Source organism: Lithobates pipiens, unplaced genomic scaffold (assembly GCF_037356315.1).
Source record: "Lithobates pipiens isolate NorthernLeopardFrog02 unplaced genomic scaffold, aLitPip1_a1.2 Scaffold_13, whole genome shotgun sequence".
Classification (NCBI taxonomy): Eukaryota; Metazoa; Chordata; class Amphibia; order Anura; family Ranidae; genus Lithobates; species Lithobates pipiens.
Window position 1 is genome coordinate 511,992,221 of NW_027507718.1, and position 19,423 is coordinate 512,011,643.

Consider the following 19,423-nt stretch of genomic DNA (forward strand, 5'->3'; position numbering starts at 1 on the left):
TATAGCGCAAAAAAATAAAAACCGCAGAGGTGATCAAATGCCAGCGAAAGAAAGCTCTATTTATGGAGGAAAAAAAGGACATCGATTTTGTTTGGGTACAACGTCGCACGATCGTGCAATTGTCAATTAAAGCGGCGCAGTGCCGTATCGCAAAAAATGGCCTGGTCATTGAGCCGCTAAATCTTCCGGGGCTGAAGTGGTTAATACGTTTGCAAAGATTTCAAACAAACGTCTTTCACGTTGTCATTATGGGGGATTGTTTGTAGAATTTTGAGGAAAATAATGAATTTAATTCATTTTGGATTAAAGCTGTAACATAACAAAATGTGGAAAAAGTGAAGCGCTGTGAATACTTTCCGGTGCACTGTATTTTTGAAAGCTAAATAACTAATAAACATAATGGCGCCATTCTCAGTGGGCGGGTGTTGAATGAAGTGTTCACATTTCCATGCAGACAATAGCAGCCTGTATCTGTTCCCTTGTGTCAGGAGGAAGTAATAGACTCCATCATTTTCATACTTTTATAGAGTTACATTTTTACCTCTGCATTTGTATTCAGTTCATCTCCAAAATCCTCAGAAAGCTTATAAAAACGCTTTCACCAGACGGCACGTCTCTGCCAACACCAGCACCGAGTGTATGATAGACTCCGGCACGGAATTCACGTCCGCACCTCCGTTATTCACATGAATTTGTTTAATCCGTTTCAAATCATTTTCTGGAATTTGTTTTGTTTATTCAAATTGATTCAAATTTTTTGAATTCGGATCGATTTGAAAAGTTTTCAAATCAATTTCGAATAGTTTTTTGAATTTGAAAAGTTTTCCAATTAGAAAAGATTTCCAATTTACAAATAAAATAGAATAAAAAATAAAATAATAGAATAGAAAAAAAGAATAGAAAAGAATATAACAGAAAAAAAAGAATATATAATAGCGTAAAACAGAACAAAATAGCATAGAAAATTAAAGAACAGAATAGAACGGAATAGAATAAAATAGAACGGAATAGAATAGAATAAAAAAAAGAATAGATTTAAATAGAAAGATTATAAACATCTTCTGAAATTCGATTGAGAATGGAAAAGAATAGAATAAAAAAAAAAACAATAGAATAGAATAGAAATAATATAACCATTTTCCAAAATTCAAATAGAATCAATTTGAATTTTAATACAATAGAATATAAATTAACACAATATTATAGAAAAAAACAACAGAATAGAATAAAATGAATATTAAATAGAATACAAAAGAATAGAATAGAAAGTAACACAATAGTATAGAAAAAAAACAACAGAATAGAAGAGAATGAATATAACCATTTTCCTATTCTAATCTATTCTTTTCTATTCTATTCAAACTCGAATTGATTCTATTTGAATTTTGGGAAATGGTTATATTCTTTTTATTCTAGTCTATTTTTTTTATTGTATTATTTTTCTATTTGTCTATTCTATTTCATTCAAATGTATTCTGTTTGAAATTCGAATTTCGGAAGATGGTTATATTCTTTATTTTATATTCTGCAGTTTTTTTCTATACTATTCTGTTATTTTCTATTCTTTTCAAATTTAAACTGATTCTATTTGAAGTTTGGGAAATGGTTATATTCTTTCTATTCTATTCTTTTATTTCTTTTCTATTCGATTATAGTCTATTTTATTCTTTTTTTTCTTTTCTAGTCGTTTCTATTCTATTATTTTCTCGTGTATTCAAATTCAAATTTATTCTGTTTGAAATTCGGATTTCAGAAGATGGTTATATTCTTTCTAAGTTATTCTATTTTATTCTATTTGTTTCTATTATATTCTAGTTTATTCTGTTCTTTTATTTTCAATTGTAGTTTGTTCTGTTTTACTCTATTGTATTCTATTTTATTTTCTGTTATATTCTTTTCTATTCCTTTATTTTCCATTCTATTTTTTTCTCTTTGGAAATGTGAAAACTATGCAAATTCGAAAACTATTAGAATTTGAAAACTATTTGAATTCAAAAATTATTAAAATTTAAAAACTATTCGAATTTAATAACTATTTAAATTCGAAAATAATTAAAATTAATTAATAAATATGTAAATAAATACGTAAATTAATAAATAAATTAATTTAAATAGTTTTCGAATTCAAATAGTTAATAAATTAAAATAGTTTTTAAATTTGAATAATTTTTGAATTTGAATAGTTTTCAAATTCTAATAGTTTTCGAAATTGAATAGTTTTCAAATTTCAAAAGAGAATAAAATAGAATAGAAAATAAAGGAATAGAAAATAATATAACAGAAACAGATTTAAATTAATTGATAAATACGTAAATAAATACGTAAATTAATAAATAAATAATAAATTAATTTAAATACGTTTAAATTAGTTACTATTGTAATTTGAATACATCCGAAATTTCTGAAAAACGACACGCACATGTCTAGGCATAACGTTTTTTTTCATTTTGGATTGTAAGGGAGTAAGGGAAGGTTATAACCTGTTCCTTTTTTTGTGTCCCATTATGGAGATTTCCCTTCTCTTCCTGTCCCATAGTCAAACAGGATGTGGGAAGAAATCCTTGCAATGTAAGGGAATCCCGAGGGTCACCAGAACTAGTGTCCCCATTAGAAGATTTCCTTCTATTACTGTTCTGATGTCTACCCAAAATTTGGGCTTTCTTTTAATTTCACTGTTGATGATAACCATAAACAGGACAAATAGAGAGGGGGGATCTCCCTAAGGGGGGGGGGGGGTGGTACAGACAGCAGTAAAAACCTCACGGGGTTCTAATCCGTCTCCACTCTATCCAACATAAAAAAAAAAAGGTTTGCCTTCAGTTACAATTTAACATGTTCCCGTCCGGCCTATAGCAAAATGAAGGGCTGGAGGGACTTTCGTCCTCCACGGTTTGTCACCGGCTGAGTCCATTGAACACAATTGATGACTGATCAGCATACCGGCCCGCTGCCTGTACCATGTGATCACTGTGACCAATCACAGCAGGTCACATGACAATTGTAAACAACGGATGGCTTCTTTTCATGACATTCATTGTGTACAATTGTGTTGCTAGCTGTGACTGGTCACAGTGATCACAGTAACAATCACGACCAATTACAGCCCATCTGTACCACGTGATTAGCTGTGGCCAATCACAGGTAATCACATCAAAACACACTGAATGAATCATTTTTATTGAGTAAAAATAGTTGCTTATACATGGTAACATAGTAGGTGAGGTTGAAAAAAGACACAAGTCCATGTGATTATATGTCAGTATTACATTGTATATCCCTGTATGTTGCGGTCATTCAGGTGCTTATCTAATAGTTTCTTGAAACTATCGATGCCACCAGCTAAAACCACCGTCTGTGGAAGGGAATTCCACATCCTTGCCGCTCTTACAGTAAAGAACCCTCTACGTAGTTTAAGGTTAAACCTCTTTTCTTCTAATTTTAATGAGTGGCCACGAGTCTTGTTAACCACTTCCCGACCGGAGCACGACGATGTACTTCAGCAGAATGGAACGGGCAGGCAAATTGGCTTACAGGTACGTTCATATGTATTTGCCGCCCTGCCATCACATGCGTGCCGGTCGGGACCCTGGTGAGTCCGGTCGTGGGTCCTAGATCGTCTCACGTGGAGGCTGAACGGGGAGATGCCGATGTAAACAGCATCTCCCCATTCTGCCTAGTAACAAGTGACACTGATCTCTGCGCCATGTGATTGGAGCAGAGATCAGTGTTCACTAACACATAGCCCAGCCCCCCCCCACAGTTAGTAACACGCCCCTAGGACACACTTAACCCCTACACTGCCACCCCCTGGTTAACCCCTTCACTGCCAGTGTAATTTACACAGGAATCACTGCATTTGTATAGCATGGATTGCTGTATAAATGACAATGGCTCAAAAATGTGTCAAAAATGTCCGATGTGTCCGCTATAATGTCGCAGTCACAATAAAAATCGCTGATCACCGCCATTGCTAGTAAAAACATTTTTTATTAAAAATGCCATAAAACTATCCCCTATTTTGTAAACGCTATAACTTTTGCGCAAACCAATCAATAATCGCTTATTGCGATTTTTTTACCCAAAATATGTAGAAGAATACGTATCGGCCTAAACGGAGGAAAAAAAAAATTTCTATGTTTTTTGGGGATATTTATTATAGTAAAAAGTAAAAAATAATGCATTTTTTTCAAAATTGTCGCTCTATTTTTGTTTATAGCGCAAAAAATAAAAACCGCAGGGGTGATCAAATACCACCAAAAGAAAGCTCTATTTGTGGAAAAAAAAGACGTCAATTTTGTTTGGGAGCCACGTCGCACGACCGCGCAATTGTCAGTTAAAGCGACGCAGTGCCGAATCGCAAAAAGTGGTCTGGGCTTAAGCCAGCAAAATGGTCCGGTCTATAAGTGGTTAAACTCCCTTCCATGAAAAAGTTTGATCCCTATTGTGTGGTCACCAGTACGGTATTTGTATATTGAAATCATATCCCCTCTCAAGTGTCTCTTCTCCAGAGAGAATAAGTTTCCTCATAACTAATATCCTGCAGCCCCTTTATTAGCTTAGTTGCCCTTCTTTGTACTCGCTCCATTTCCACTACATCCTTCCTGAGGACTGGTGCCCAGAACTGGACAGCATACTCCAGGTGCAGCCGGACCAGAGTCTTGTAGAGCGGGAGAATTATCATTTTATCTCTGGAGTTGATCCCCTTTTTAATGCCAATATTCTGTTTGCTTTGTTAGCAGCAGCTTGGCATTGCATGCCATTGCTGAGCCTATCATCTACCAGGACCCCCCAGGTCCTTTTCCATCCTAGATTCCCCCAGAGGTTCTCCCCCCCAGTGTATAGTTTGCATTCATATTTTTGCCACCCAAATGCATTATTTTACATTTTTCTACATGGAACCTCATTTGCCATGTAGTTGCCCACCCCATTAATTTGTTCAGATCTTCTTGCAAGGTTTCCACATCCTGCGGAGAAGTTATTGCCCTGCTTAGCTTAGTACCGTCCGCAAATATAGAGACTGAACTGTTTACCCCATCCTCCAGGTCATTTATAAACAAATTAAATAGGATTGCCCCCAGCACAGAACCCCGGGGGATCCCACTACCCACCCCTGACCATTTCGAGTACTCCCCATTTATCACCACCCTCTGAACTTGCCCCTGTACCCAGGTTTCAATCCATGTACTCACCCTATGGTCCATGCCAACGGACCTTACTTTGTACAGTAAACGTTTATGGGGAACTGTGGCAAATGCTTTTGCAAAATCCAGAAATTCACTGGTATAAACAATCATAATGTGTAAAAAAAAAAAAAATCCTAATTACCTCCCCAGAGTAGTACAGTGTACAGCAGTGATGGTGAACCTTGGCACCCCAGATGTTTTGGAATTACATTTCCCATGATGCGCATGCACTCTGCTGTGTAGTTGAGCATCATGGGAAATGTAGTTCCAAAACATCTGGGGTGTCAAGGTTCACCATCACTGGTGTACAGTGTTATGCCCTGTACACACGGTTGGACTTTCCGATGGAAAATGTGCGATCGGATCGTGTTGTCAGAAAATCCGATCATGTGTGGGCTCCATCTGACTTTTTCCGTCGGAGTTTCCGACACACAAAGTTTGAGAACTGGGTTTAATATTTTCCAACAACAAAATCCGATCGTTTAAATTCTGATCGTGTGTAGACAATTCCGATGTACAAAGTGCCACGCATGCTCAGAATAAATTACGAGATGAAAGCTATTGGCTACTGCCCTCTTTATAGTCCCGACGTACGTGGTTTACGGCACCGCGTTCTGAACGATTGGATTTTCCGACAACTTTGTGTGACCGTGTGTATGCAAGACAAGTTTGGGCCAAAATCCATCGGAAAAAGTCAGACGGATTTTGTCGTCGGAAAGTCCGACCGTGTGTACAGGGCATTACTGTGGTAACACTGTATTGCTCTGGTCACAGTGTGTAAGAAAAATCATTAAAAAAAGTAAAAAAATAAATAAAAAATTATATATATATATATATATATATATATATATATATATATATATATATATTTATATTTATTTTTACATACTGTCACCAGCCACTGTCCACTGCCACTCCAGTTATATGATAACGCTGTACTGCACTGGTGAGCGTATGTAAAAAAAAAAAAAAATAGTAACAATTTGTTTTTTAATTTGTTAATTTTTCCCAAATATTGTGACAAAAAATGACAACGTCAAAAAACTTGCCATACCTCTTACTAAATACCTTGAACTTTGGGAGTAAAAGTGCCATTGTTAACCGCTTGCCGACCAGCCGCCGTCATTATACGGCAGCAGGGCGGCACGTTCCCAAGAGCTGTCGTAGCTATACGTCAGCCCTTTAGGCAGGAATAGTAGGTGTGTGCCCGCTGCACTGTGGGGAAACGATGCGCATGGCCAGCGGTCGCGATCGTGGGCATGAGAGGCAGAACAGGGACCAGTGTGTGTAAACACACAAATCCCTGTTCTGTGAGGAGAGACAGAACGTGTGTTCCTACTAGCAAGGAACAGCGATCTGTCATCTCCACTACACAATCCCATCCCCCCTTCAGTGAGAACACACACAGGGAACTCAGTTAACCCCTTGATCACCCCCTAGTGTTAACCTCTTCCCTGCCAGTGACATTTATACAGTAATCAGTGCATTTTTATAGCACCGATCGCCGTATAAATGTTAATTGTCCCAAAAATGTATCAAAAGTGTCCGATGTGTCCGCCATAATGTCACAGTCGCGATAAAAATTGCAGATCACTGCCATTACTAGTAAAAAAAAAAATAATAATAAAAATGCCATACAAATGTCATAAATCTTTCCCATGGTTTGTAGATGCTATAACTTTTGCACAAACCAATCAATATACGCTTATTACGATTTTATTACCAAATTGGGCCCAATTATCCATTTTCCCTCCCCGGTGTCATGTGACTCATTAGTGTTACAAGGTCTCAGGTGTGAATGGGGAGCAGGTGTGTTAAATTTGGTGTTATCGCTCTCACTCTCTCATACTGGTCACTGGAAGTTCAACATGGCACCTCATGGCAAAGAACTCTCTGAGGATCTGAAAAAAAGAACTGTTGCTCTACATAAAGATGGCCTAGGCTATAAGACGATTGCCAAGACCCTGAAACTGAGCTGCAGCACGGTGGCCAAGACCATACAGCGGTTTAACAGGACAGGTTCCACTCAGAACAGGCCTCGCCATGGTCGACCAAAGAAGTTGAGTGCACGTGTTCAGCATCATATCCAGAGATTGTCTTTGGGAAATAGACATATGAGTGCTGCCAGCATTGCTGCAGAGGTTGAAGGGGTGGGGGGTCAGCCTGTCAGTGCTCAGACCATATGCCGCACACTGCATCAAATTGGTCTGCATGGCTGTCATCCCAGAAGAAAGCCTCTTCTAAAGACGATGCACAAGAAAGCCTGCAAACTGTTTGCTGAAGACAAGCAGACTAAGAACATGGATTACTAGAACCATGTCCTGTGGTCTGAGACCAAGATAAAGTTATTTGGTTCAGATGGTGACAAGAGTGAATGGCAGCAACCAGGTGAGGAGTACAAAGACAAGTGTGTCTTGCCTACAGTCAAGCATGGTGGTGGAACATGGATTACATTTTCACTTAGAGGTGTACTTATTTTTGTTGCCAGCGGTTTAGACATTAATGGCAGCAGAAGGAGTGAAAATGGGGGATATTTAAGCTGGCCAGCAGTTCAGCAGGAACTGCACAGATTTCGATCCAACTATGGGGCAGGCTAGTTGTACTGAAGTCAATCCATCGATCATCTACAGAACAGCTTTTTTTATCGCTTGATCACTGCCAGTGGCTATAGCGGCCAGCAACAATCGTTGTGTTCTGACGACCGGGAACCTCCTGCTGTCAGAACACAATAGCGCAGTGGGAGGGAGGGATTCCCCCATCAACATTGACTGTGTTGATGGGGGAATCAAGTGATTTTTTTTCCTTCAATCCATGGTGGAAGGATAGAAAATTGCATAATCTATGGCCAGACATGGAGTGAATTTCTTTCCTGCAACCAATCGATTCCCCCATCAACAAAGTCAGTTAATGGAGGAATCCCTCCTGCCAAGCCATTGTGTTCTCCTGGCGGGGTAAGCCGCCCCCACTGGAAAAACACAGTAATTATTGCTAGTGGCTTTAACAGCTGCTAGCGATAATTGCATGTAAAATCCAGCAGGCTGGTTGTACCCAAGTCGATCGATCAGCTAGGGTATATTCAGCCTGCCCTTACATGGTTAGAATGTCAGCTGGTACCTGCTGAACTGCCTATTGCCAGCTCTTTATACTAGCTGTACACACAGTGAAAGGCAGCAGATGGACTAAAGCTGCCCATACATCAGTGAAATCTCATTAAAATGTTTGACGAAACGTTCGTTTGACTTGCTAATGGTTAGTAGGGTTAAATCAACATTCATTTTCAACTGTAGTGATGAGAAAATTCCAAATTCTAAAACATTTCTTTTGTGATTAAGGTTTTATATACATTAAATGAATAAAAGCTGACAATGCTAAGCACTTCTGTCAGTGGTAATTGGTTTGTCTCAGCCCCCTAACTGCTTCATGTGCAGGACAGCAAAAAACAGCATACTGACTGATCAGGTCACCAGATGAAAATAATAGAAAGAAAGTCTAAAAAAGAAAACAAATGCAGCCATCACATCTAAGGATTAGTAAGTTGCAAAACTATAAATAAAATAATAATAATAATAAATAATGCGGAGCTCCAGACTCCTGCAGAAAAAAATTAAAAGTCAGCAGCTACAAATACTGTAGCTGCTGACTTTGAACATTAGGACACTTACCTGTCCAGGAATCCTGCGGTGTCTTCACCCAAGCTGATTTTTCAATCAGCTATCAGGTGCTTCCGCCGCCATCTTCACTAAGGCAGAACCGGCCAGGAAGCCTTGTGATTTTACAGCCAGTTCCCTACTGCGCATGCGTGAAGCGTGCTGCGCTCTCTGATTTGGCCAGCTGCGGGGAAGGCGGCTTAACTTCTGGCTGAGTTTGCCGCGGCCAGAAGTGGGAGCGGGTACCTGTTCCCCCGACACAAAAGGTGCCAAATGTGGTAGCGGAGGGGGGGGGGGGGGGCAGGGCCGCCTTTTCACATGGGCACGCTGGACAGTTGCCCGGGGGCCCCATTTGCCTGGGGGCCCCACCTGCCAGCGACCCCAGCCAGGTTCTGGAAATTACCCAGTAGCCCACCTGCCCTGGGGCCGCTTTAAGTTGCGGCTGCAGCTCTCCACTCTTTCCCTCTCCTCCTCCTCCTGTGAATCATGGAGCTGGCTGGGTCTTTGTTCGGCGGCCTCACTGTAACAATGTCCCATCCCCCCTAGACTTGCACGTGTAATAGTAGATTGAATCAGTGTTCCGTCTATCACACGAGCCGGTCTAGGGGGGACGGGACCTTGCTACATCGCGGCTGCCGAACACAGCTCCGGCCAGCTCCTGGTGTGTGTCACCAGGCGATGGTGAGTCTGTATTAATTGGCACAGTGATTCTGCATTCATGGGCACAGTGAGGGTGCAACTGTGGGCACAGAGAGACTGCATTCATGGGCACAGAGAGGCTGCATTCACAGGCACAGTGAGGCTGCATTCCCGGGCACAGTGAGACTGCAATAGTGGGCACAGTGAGGCTGCATTCATGGGCACAGTGAGGCTGCAATGGTGGCCACAGTGAGGCTGCATTCATGGGCACAGTGAGGCTGCAATGGAGGGTACAGTGAGGCTGCAATGGTGGGCACAGTGAGGCTGCAATGGTGGGCACAGTGAGGCTGCAATGGTGGGCACAGTGAGGCTGCATTCATGGGCACAGTGAGGCTGCAATGGAGGGTACAGTGAGGCTGCAATGGTGGGCACAGTGAGGCTGCAATGGTGGGCACAGTGAGGCTGCAATGGTGGGCACAGTGAGGCTGCATTCACAGGTACAGTGAGGCTGTATTCACGGGCACAGTGAGGCTGTATTCACGGGCACAGTGAGGCTGCATTTGATGGGCAATCGTGCGTGATTGTGTAGACAGGGCCCCAGTGCACTGTATTGCCCGGGGCCTATAATGCTCTTAAGATGGCACGGGGGGGGGGGGGGGGCAGACAAGCAGAACTTCACCTTTTGGATGGAGCTCCTCTTTAACCCTCAATTCAAAGCCTAGCCCTTAATCCCAACAGTAATAATCCCTATTACAATGCATTCGAAAATTCATTGACATAACATATCAATGCCAAGAATGTTGCTGATTTTATAAAATGCAAAAAGTGATAGTAAACTCGCAGCACGAATGTGTTCCAATACAACTGATCTGTCAGTTCTGATCATTCTTGGTAACAGTTGTGACTCACCTGGAAGTCCTGAGGTTTGTTGGACAGCGCTCTTTGAGGGGCGCTCTTTTTCCTCTTGACCGCCTGAACCGGGTATTGCTGGGGTTTCTTAGGGAGAGTCGGCTGCTCGGGTCCAGGTAGAAGTGACATTGCGTCGCTTTCGTCTCCAGTGCCGAATTGGTCTTCTGTGGTCTCTTCTTCTGCAATGTCTGCACAGGAAACACAACTAGAGTCACATCCCGTAATACAGAAATTGTATTATCCAAACTGAATACAATAATGTGGTATGCAAACGAGTGCCCATCCACCAAAACATGAAGCCACTGCCTCTTCCACTGTTGTACCAAAGTGTCTCACTAACTAAGAAATTGCAACCGGAAGCCCAACATCATCAAGACGTTTGAGGGGCTCAAGCGAAAATCTCAGAGCTTCAGTAAACCAGACACCACCGATCATGTATACAGCAAAGACCTCTTCTATTCCTTGTCGCTTTCCTGAGGTTGTACGGGCACAAGGAGCTTTCTGGATAATAGGAAGCCACCAATGTATCAATCCTGTTGGAAAGCCAATGATACAAAAGAGAGAACTACAACCCTGGAAACTTTATCCCGCAAGGTATATCTTCACACCAGTGCCCCCCGCTCACAGTCTCTACTATTCTACATGGTCAGAGCCAGTACAGTGGTATATTGCAGTAAAATATACTTTAATGAAGATCAGGTAGTACAGTGGAAATAGAAAATCCAGCACTAAAATGTTAACGTGTTTCAACCCCTACAGGCCTTACTCATAACAGAGAGTAATGAGTAAGGTCTGTAGGGGCTGAAACATGCCAACATTTTAGTGCTGGAATTGAATTCCATCAGTACTGCTTGATCTATAAACAAGTATGTTTTACTTCAAAACATCAAGGAGCCAGCTCTTCTGACCTTATGGCATGCCAATGATACCCCTCAGATTCCGAAATATTGCCAAAATCGGAATGCATATTAGCCTGTCTATAGCATCTTATAGTAGGATGGGAATTTCTTATTTCTTAACCACTATTCTACACGGTTAGAAGAGCCGACACAGTGGTATATTGCAGTAAAACATACCTAAATGAAGATCAGGTAGTACAGTGGGAATAGAAAATCCAGCACTAAAATGTTGACGTGTTTCAGCCCCTACAGGCCTTACTCATAACAGTGAGTAATAAGTAAGGTCTGTAGGAGCTGAAACATGTCAACATTTTAGTGCTGGAATTTAATTCTATCTGTAACGCTTGATCTTTAATAAAAAAGTATGCTTTACTTCAAAACATCTAGGCGCCAGCTCTACTGACCTTGTGGTATGCCAATGATACCCCTCAGATTTCCGAAATATTGCCAAAATCGGAATGCATATTAGCCTGTCTATAGCATCTCGTAATAGGAGGAGAATTTCTTATTTCTTAACCACTGGTATCAAAACAGTTCCTAATTCTGACATCTGATAATGCCCATGAGGTATAGAGCACTTTCTGCTGTCCACTGAATGCACCCTGCTCCAATCAATGATACCCATCCACCTTGGGAGTAGCGTACATCAAATCAGAGTTGGGGTCAGTATTCAGCATGTATTAGCAAGAAAGCCAGGCACCCAGCATTAGAGGGATTATCATTAGCAAGCTCCATAAATTCTCCAATGACAGATTAAGTGATTTGTAGTGTTCTTTATTTATTTTTTATTTGTTGTTTCCTTTATTTAATTATTGTGGTCATGTCTACAAAAATTTTTTTTCACATTTACATTGTTAGTCAGGTAAATATAAAACAATGCATATTCATATTTCTTTATTTATTTTTTATTTTTGGATGCTTTTTTGTTAAATAAATAAATAAATATATATATATATATATATATATATATATATATATATATATATATATATATATATATATATATATATATATATATATATATATATATATATATATATATATATATATATATATATATATATATATATATATATATATATATATATATATATTTTTTTTTACATGGGGGAAGAGGACCCCAGAAGAGAAGGATCTGTGTGTCAAAACCATTGCAGAGAGAAGATAAGTATGACATGTTTTCAAATTTAAAAATAAAACCCAAAGCTTTGCAATCACTTTAAGCACCAGTTTAGCATGAAACGCGTTGGTATCTTTCCTTCACTCACTGTGATTTTATATTTTTGTACCTGAATTTGATAAATAAAGTCCACAAGGTGTGTAAACAATGGGGCTTTACAACAAAGAGAATGGAAAATGTAAAAAAACAAACAAAAACAAAAAAAAACAAGGGAACTACAGCGCCACCTGCTGGTGAAAAGGAAGAATACAAAATATGAATGTGTATTGTTTTATATATTAAAATGTATATGTATATATATATATATTTACATATTTATTTACACATACATATACATATACATTTTTAAATATAAAACAATACACATTCATATTTTGTATTCTTCCTTTTCACCAACGGGTGGCGCTGTAGTTCCCTTTTTTTTTTTTAACATTTTCCATTCTCTTTGTTGTAAAGCCCCATTGTTTACACACCTTGTGGACTTTATTTATCAAATTCAGGCACCTAAATATAAATCACAGTGAGTGAAGGAAAGATACTGACGCGTTTCATGCTAAACTAGTGCTTAAAGTGATTGCAAAGCTTTGGGTTTTATTTTTAAATAGAAAACATGTCATACTTATCTTCTCTCTGCAATGGCTTTGCAGCACAGATCCTTCTCTTCTGGGGTCCTCTTCCCCCCCACTGAGTGCCCCATGCTTTGGGGGCACTAAAGCGTGCTCACTCCTGTGCCTGCTCTGTGTGTCCATAAGACAAACTAAACGCAGCATCAGGACAATATAATCTGCTGCTATCCATTTCCATTGCCCTTAGGAGCACTCTGCACATGCTCAGTTTGGTATTGCTAGAGAGTTTTTTTTTTTTTTCCTCTTGGGAGGGTGCATGTGATCTGCACTGTCCAGACAGAGGGTCTTACAGCCTCATAGCAACTGTCAGAGGAGAATGAAAACTCCTCCTACAAGCTTTAACCAGACACTGATAGAAGTCACAAGACTGCTATATACTGCTGATGAGAAAGTATTTAGCAGTTTATATTATACTAAAATAATTACATTTCCATGTTGTGTGTACTGTGGGGGAATTTCATTTGTTCCTGATCAATTTTCCATCCTTCTTCAATTTTCCTTATCTCGACGGTCTTAAATTACCATCGATATGACCCCATTAACTACTGAGAAGAAAGGTTCATAATTTTTTTTTTCCTAATGAAATTCTATTGGTGTATGGCCAGCTTATAGCAGAGCTAAAAAGAAACATGCTTTTTTTCTTTCATTTTTGGATACAGTAAGCCTCAGTTCACACAGGGGGCGACACGACTTGCCGTGCCGCGACCTGACAAGTCGCCCCCTTCCTGTACTATGGAAACGTTCTAAGAGGAGCGACTCGAGTCGCTCCGACTTAGAAAAAAGGTTCCTGTACTACTTTTGGGCGGCCTCGGGCGACTTGCATTGACTTCTATACAGAAGTCATTTGCAAATCGCTGCTGAGGTCGCGGCAGGTCGCGGTCGCGTCGCCTCGCGTCGCCCCCTGTGTGAACCGAGCCTAAGGGCGGGTTATAACCCCTGTCAGATTTTGTGCCATCTGTGTCGCATTGCTTCGATTTCCCTTCACTTCCTGTCCCATAGCCAAAACAGGAAGTAAGAGAAAATTCCACCAACATGAGGGAATCCTTGGTTGTCACCAGAACGTGTGTCCCCATTGGAAGATTTTCCACTCTATTCTTGTTCTGAAGACAGCCCAAAAATTTTGATTTTTCTTCAACTATTTGCCCTGTTGACTGAGATAATGGCCACCAGGACAAACAGAGAGGGTCAATCACTCTACAAAGGGCACAGACATCAATTTTAAACTGACAGGTGTCCTAACTCAGCCCCACACTATCTGTGCAATTCGTTTATTTCCAAATTAGTTTAACGGATTTTGACAAATTTGTTAATTCTGAAATTTCTGAATTTCTGAATTTTTCAATTTCTGAAAATTCAGAATTTCCGAGATTACGAATTTACAAAATTCCAAATTTCTGAAATTCTGAATTTACAAATTTCGAATTTACGAAATTAGTAATTTCCAAAATTACGAATTTCTGAATTTTGATTATACGAATTTCGAATTTCCAAAATTACGAATTTCCGAAATTCTGAATTTCGAATTTCCAAAATTATGAATTTCTGAATTTACACATTTCGATTTTACGAATTTCGAATTTCCAAAATTCCAAATTTATGAGTTTACAAAATTCCAAATTTACGCATTTACAAAATTCCGAATTTCTGAATTTACAAAATTGGAATTTACTAATTTTTAACTTCCAAAATGCCGAATTTCAGAATTTCGAATTTACGAATTTACAAATTTACAAAATTCAGAATTTCTGAATTTACAAATTTCCAAAATTGCAAATTTCTGAAATTCTGAATTTACGAATTTCGAATTTACGAAATTAGTAATTTCCAAAATTACGAATTTCTGAATTTTGATTACATGAATTTCGAATTCCCAAAATTCCGAATTTCGGAAATTCTGAATTTCCAAAATTCTGAATTTCCAAAATTATGAATTTCTGAATTTACACATTTCGATTTTATGAATTTCGAATTTCCAAAATTCCAAATTTATGAGTTTACGAAATTCCAAATTTACGCATTTACAAAATTCCGAATTTCTGAATTTACAAAATTGGAATTTACAAATTTTTAATTTCCAAAATGCCGAATTTCAGAATTTCGAATTTACGAATTTACAAATTTACAAAATTCAGAATTTCTGAATTTACAAATTTCCAAAATTGCAAATTTCCAAAATTGCAAATTTCTGAAATTCTGAATTTACGAATTTACGAAATTAGTAATTTCCAAAATTACGAATTTCTGAATTTTGATTATACGAATTTCGAATTCCCAAAATTCCGAATTTCGGAAATTCTGAATTTCCGAAATTCTGAATTTCGAATTTCCAAAATTACGAATTTCGGAATTTACACATTTCGATTTCACGAATTTCGAATTTCCAAAATTCCAAATTTATGAGTTTACGAAATTCCAAATTTACGAATTTACAAAATTCCGAATTTCTGAATTTACAAATTTCGAATTTACAAATTTTTGATTTCCAAAATGCCGAATTTCAGAATTTCGAATTTACAAATTTCCAAAATTCAGAATTTCTGAATTTACTAATTTTGAATTTCAAATTTCCAAAATTGCAAATTTCCAAAATTGCAAATTTCCAAAATTGCAAATTTCTGCAATTACGAATTTACGAAATTATGAATTCATAATTTACAAATTTACATTTTCCGAATTTCCGAAATCACAAAATTATGAATCTACGAATTTCAAATTTCCAAAAATTTGGAATTTCGGAAATTCCAAATTTCAGAAATTTCATAAATTAAAAAATTCTAAAATTTGGAAATTTGAAAATCCAAGAATAAGAATAAACATCTGAAAATTCAAAAGAATGAAAATCTGAGAATTTGAAAACCCGAAAATCTGAAATAATAACTAATAATAATTATTTAATTATAGGCATTGGAATATGCTTTCAAATTTGGCTGTTAGTGCATGTAACGAGTATGAATTTTGTCATTATGAATTATCCAAAATAACAAATGCTGAACGGCTAAATTTGAAAGGCAATTCCAATACTTATAATTTAATAGTTAGTTATTATTTCGAATTTTACTGATTTTCTTTCTTTTTTAAGATTTTCAATTTTCAGATTTAGAATTTTTGAATTTCCGAAAATCTGAAAATTCAGAAATTGGAAAATCAGAAAATTTGGAAATTCGGAAATCCAAAGAATTTTAGTTTTTCTGAATTTCCGAAGTCCGAATTTCAAAAAAAAGCAAAAAAACAAATGAAACCAAAACGAACAAATTTTTTTCATGTCTACCAAAAATTAAACAAAAAAAAAAGGTTTTACAGCTGGGAGTGCCTTAGCAACGTCCTAGCAACAAGACAGGATAGGATGATGCCATCCCTGGGAGATTTTTAGCCAGGCTTCAGGAGGTAAGTAGATTACCTACACCTATAGCAAGGTGTCAAATCTGCACAGTTTGTCTTTATCTATAGGTGCCCCTCACCAGCACTGGCAGTTTTTTGGTAAAAGTGAACTAACCCTCCCCAATGGGCCATCTGTGTCCCATTGGGGAGATTTCCCCTCACTTCCTTTCCCATTTCCTCTCTATTCCTTTTATGGTGACAATTAAAGATTTGGATTTTCCTTTACCAGGACGGAGAGGGGGTGCACATCCCTAATGAGGGGCACAGACAGCAATAAAAACCTGACAGAGATTCGAATCTATTCTCAATCTATCTAAAACAAAGTCTAACTTTAAGCCGGTCTCTGGGGTGAAAGGTGTCAGAGGGTCCTAGGCAGGGCTTCCAGTGTGCACATCCAGAACAATAAAGTTTTATGAAAATGCTGACATCAATGTGAATGCTATAGGCCCAGGGTCTTCCAACCACGGGCCTCCAATTCAGGAACTACAATTCCCATCATGCCTAGTCATGTCTGCGGAGTTTTACAATGCCTCATGGGACGTGTAGTTCCGCAACAGCTGGAGGGCCGTTGTTTGGAGATCCCTGCTATAGGCCTTGCCTGAGTTCTCCATGGACTACAAAACACCTTTCCCATGACATGGAGATGAGGATAAAAGGGATGTGTTCTGTAGTCCTGTCCTAGGGTGACAACACTGCTCCTCCATAGATACAGTATAGTGAGTGAGTGTTGTCACCCTCGGACAGGAAATGTGTTATTGGCAGGATCATTAGAACCCCTCTCTTCTGTTATGGAGGGTAGAGGGAGATGTTCTGTAGTCCTGTCCTAGGGGGACAATAGTGCTCCTCCATAGATACCCTATAGTGAGTGAGTGTTGTCACCCTAGGACAGGAAATGTATTATTGGCAGGATCTCCAGGTGAAAATAAAATAGAAAAAGAAAATGAATGCAGCCAGAACTGAGGCTGTAATGTAATGACATTGTTTTTTATTTAGGGTTTTAGACTCTGAGGTGGGTCTATATCCAAAACCTTTATTTCTAGTTGTGTATATCTTTGTGTCCTTATAAGACTTCCCTTCACTTCCTGTCCCGAAGACATAACAGGAAGTGAAAGGAAATCTCTCTAAAGTAAGGTGAAACTTCGTCTTAGTCAGTTGTCACCAGAACAGGTGTCCCCATTGGAAGATTTCCCCTATCATCCTGTTATGGTGACAACTGTAAGCCCTTGTACACACGGTCGGAGATTCCGACAACCAAATCCGTCGGAGTAATTCCGACGGATTAATTCCGGAAGAGTTCCGGAAGTGATGTTGCATACACACGGTTGGACTAAGTTGCGAAAATCCGATTGTACATAACGTGATGACGTTATTTCGTTACGATGGGACTACGTTCAGGCTAGTAGCCAATAGCTTTGGTCTAGGAATTTAATCTGAGCATGCGTGGCACTTTGTCCGTCGGAGTAGGCGGAGTATGTCCGATAGGAGCATTTTGTCGGAAAATTTTACCGGCAAGTTGGAAAACTTGGTCCGTCAGATATTTTCCGACAGAAACAGTCGGATGGAGACCACACACAGTCGGAATATCCGACAAAACGGTCCGATAGGACACACTCCGTCGGAATCTCCGACCGTGTGTACAAGGGCTAAATGATTGAATGTCCCATCACTATCTGTCCCGGTGAAAATGTTCACCAGGAAGCATAGAGAGGGTGAATTTCCCTGGTGGGGGGAGGGATACATGGCTCTTCACAATGAGCGCTGCACTGATTAACTGATGGTTGCTAGGTAACAACCGCCATTAGAGCGCTGCACTAATTAACTGATGGTTGCTAGGTAACCATTGGAGCGCTGCACTAATTAACGGATGGTTGCTAGGTAACCAGTGGAGTGCTGCCCTAATTAACTGGCGGTTGCTAGGTAACGGGCGCCATTGGAGCGCTGCACTAATTAACTGATGGTTGCTAGGTAACGGCCGCCATTGGTGCGCTGCACTAATTAACTGATGGTTGCTAGGTAACGGCCGCCATTGGAGCACTGAACCTTCATAAAGAGAAGAGGCCAAGGACACTGACCTACATTTGGGCGGGGGGGGGGGGGGTCATACGAGAATGTTGAAGGACATCACCGGAAAAAAATATTATACCCCCCTCCCCACCCCCCTCTAATTGATAGCTGGCATGATAACAAAATATGTCCTTTTTAATCACCTACAACTGATGTCACATCACCCACCAGTACGCAGTCTTCTGTTTACAGTTGGAGGGGGTCCTTCTCCAGGTGTCCATGTCACTGCCTGACTGATGGGGACACTTAAACTGGAAATAAATTCAATTTAAAAAAAAATGCTGACAGGCGGAATTTTATGAACTACGCCAGTTTTTGCCGCTACACTCACATATTTTTTTTTTCCGCATCTTTTGTGAACGTGCTACATGCATAGAAAGGGCAGCCCATTAATTTCAATGAAAACGCACCAAAGTAGCTCGTGTAGCTTTTTGGACGTAGAGCTTTGTGTGTATCGATCGACTTGTCCAGAGTTTTTACATGTTTAAAACGTGCATCTGCTTGGCATCTTTAGAGGGCCAATAACAATGAAAGACACTGCAAGGATGACACATGTTTTTTGTGTGATTCATGAGTGCGCTACACACATAGATCATCCCATTTGTTTAAAAAAAAGCAGCTCATATACACTATATTACCAAAAATATTGGGACACCTGCCTTTACAGGCACATGAACTTTAATGGTATCCCAGTCTTAAAGGACTTTTCAGTCGCTTCGAAAGTGCTGCCCATTCATTTCAATGGATAGGGCGTTTTTGGGAACACTGTATACAGCGCTCCCAAACTACCCCAAAGATGCTTCATGCAAGACTTTTTGGAATGTTCCCCTATCACAATGCCCCAATGCGAAAAGTAACACTGAAATGAATGGTAGGCGGTTTTCAGGCTTTATTTAGA

General features: G+C 39.3%; 1 protein-coding gene across 7 annotated transcripts in view; it reads right to left on the reverse strand.

Moving 5' to 3' along the window:
- DYSF (dysferlin) overlaps positions 1-19,423 on the reverse strand; it is a 378,584-nt gene that overhangs the window by 190,111 nt on the left and 169,050 nt on the right. For all 7 annotated transcript variants that reach the window (XM_077478068.1, XM_077478062.1, XM_077478063.1 and 4 more), the window contains exon 6: positions 10,379-10,566. In XM_077478068.1, coding sequence (XP_077334194.1) covers positions 10,379-10,566 — 188 coding nt within the window. The remainder of the gene's footprint in view (positions 1-10,378; positions 10,567-19,423) is intronic.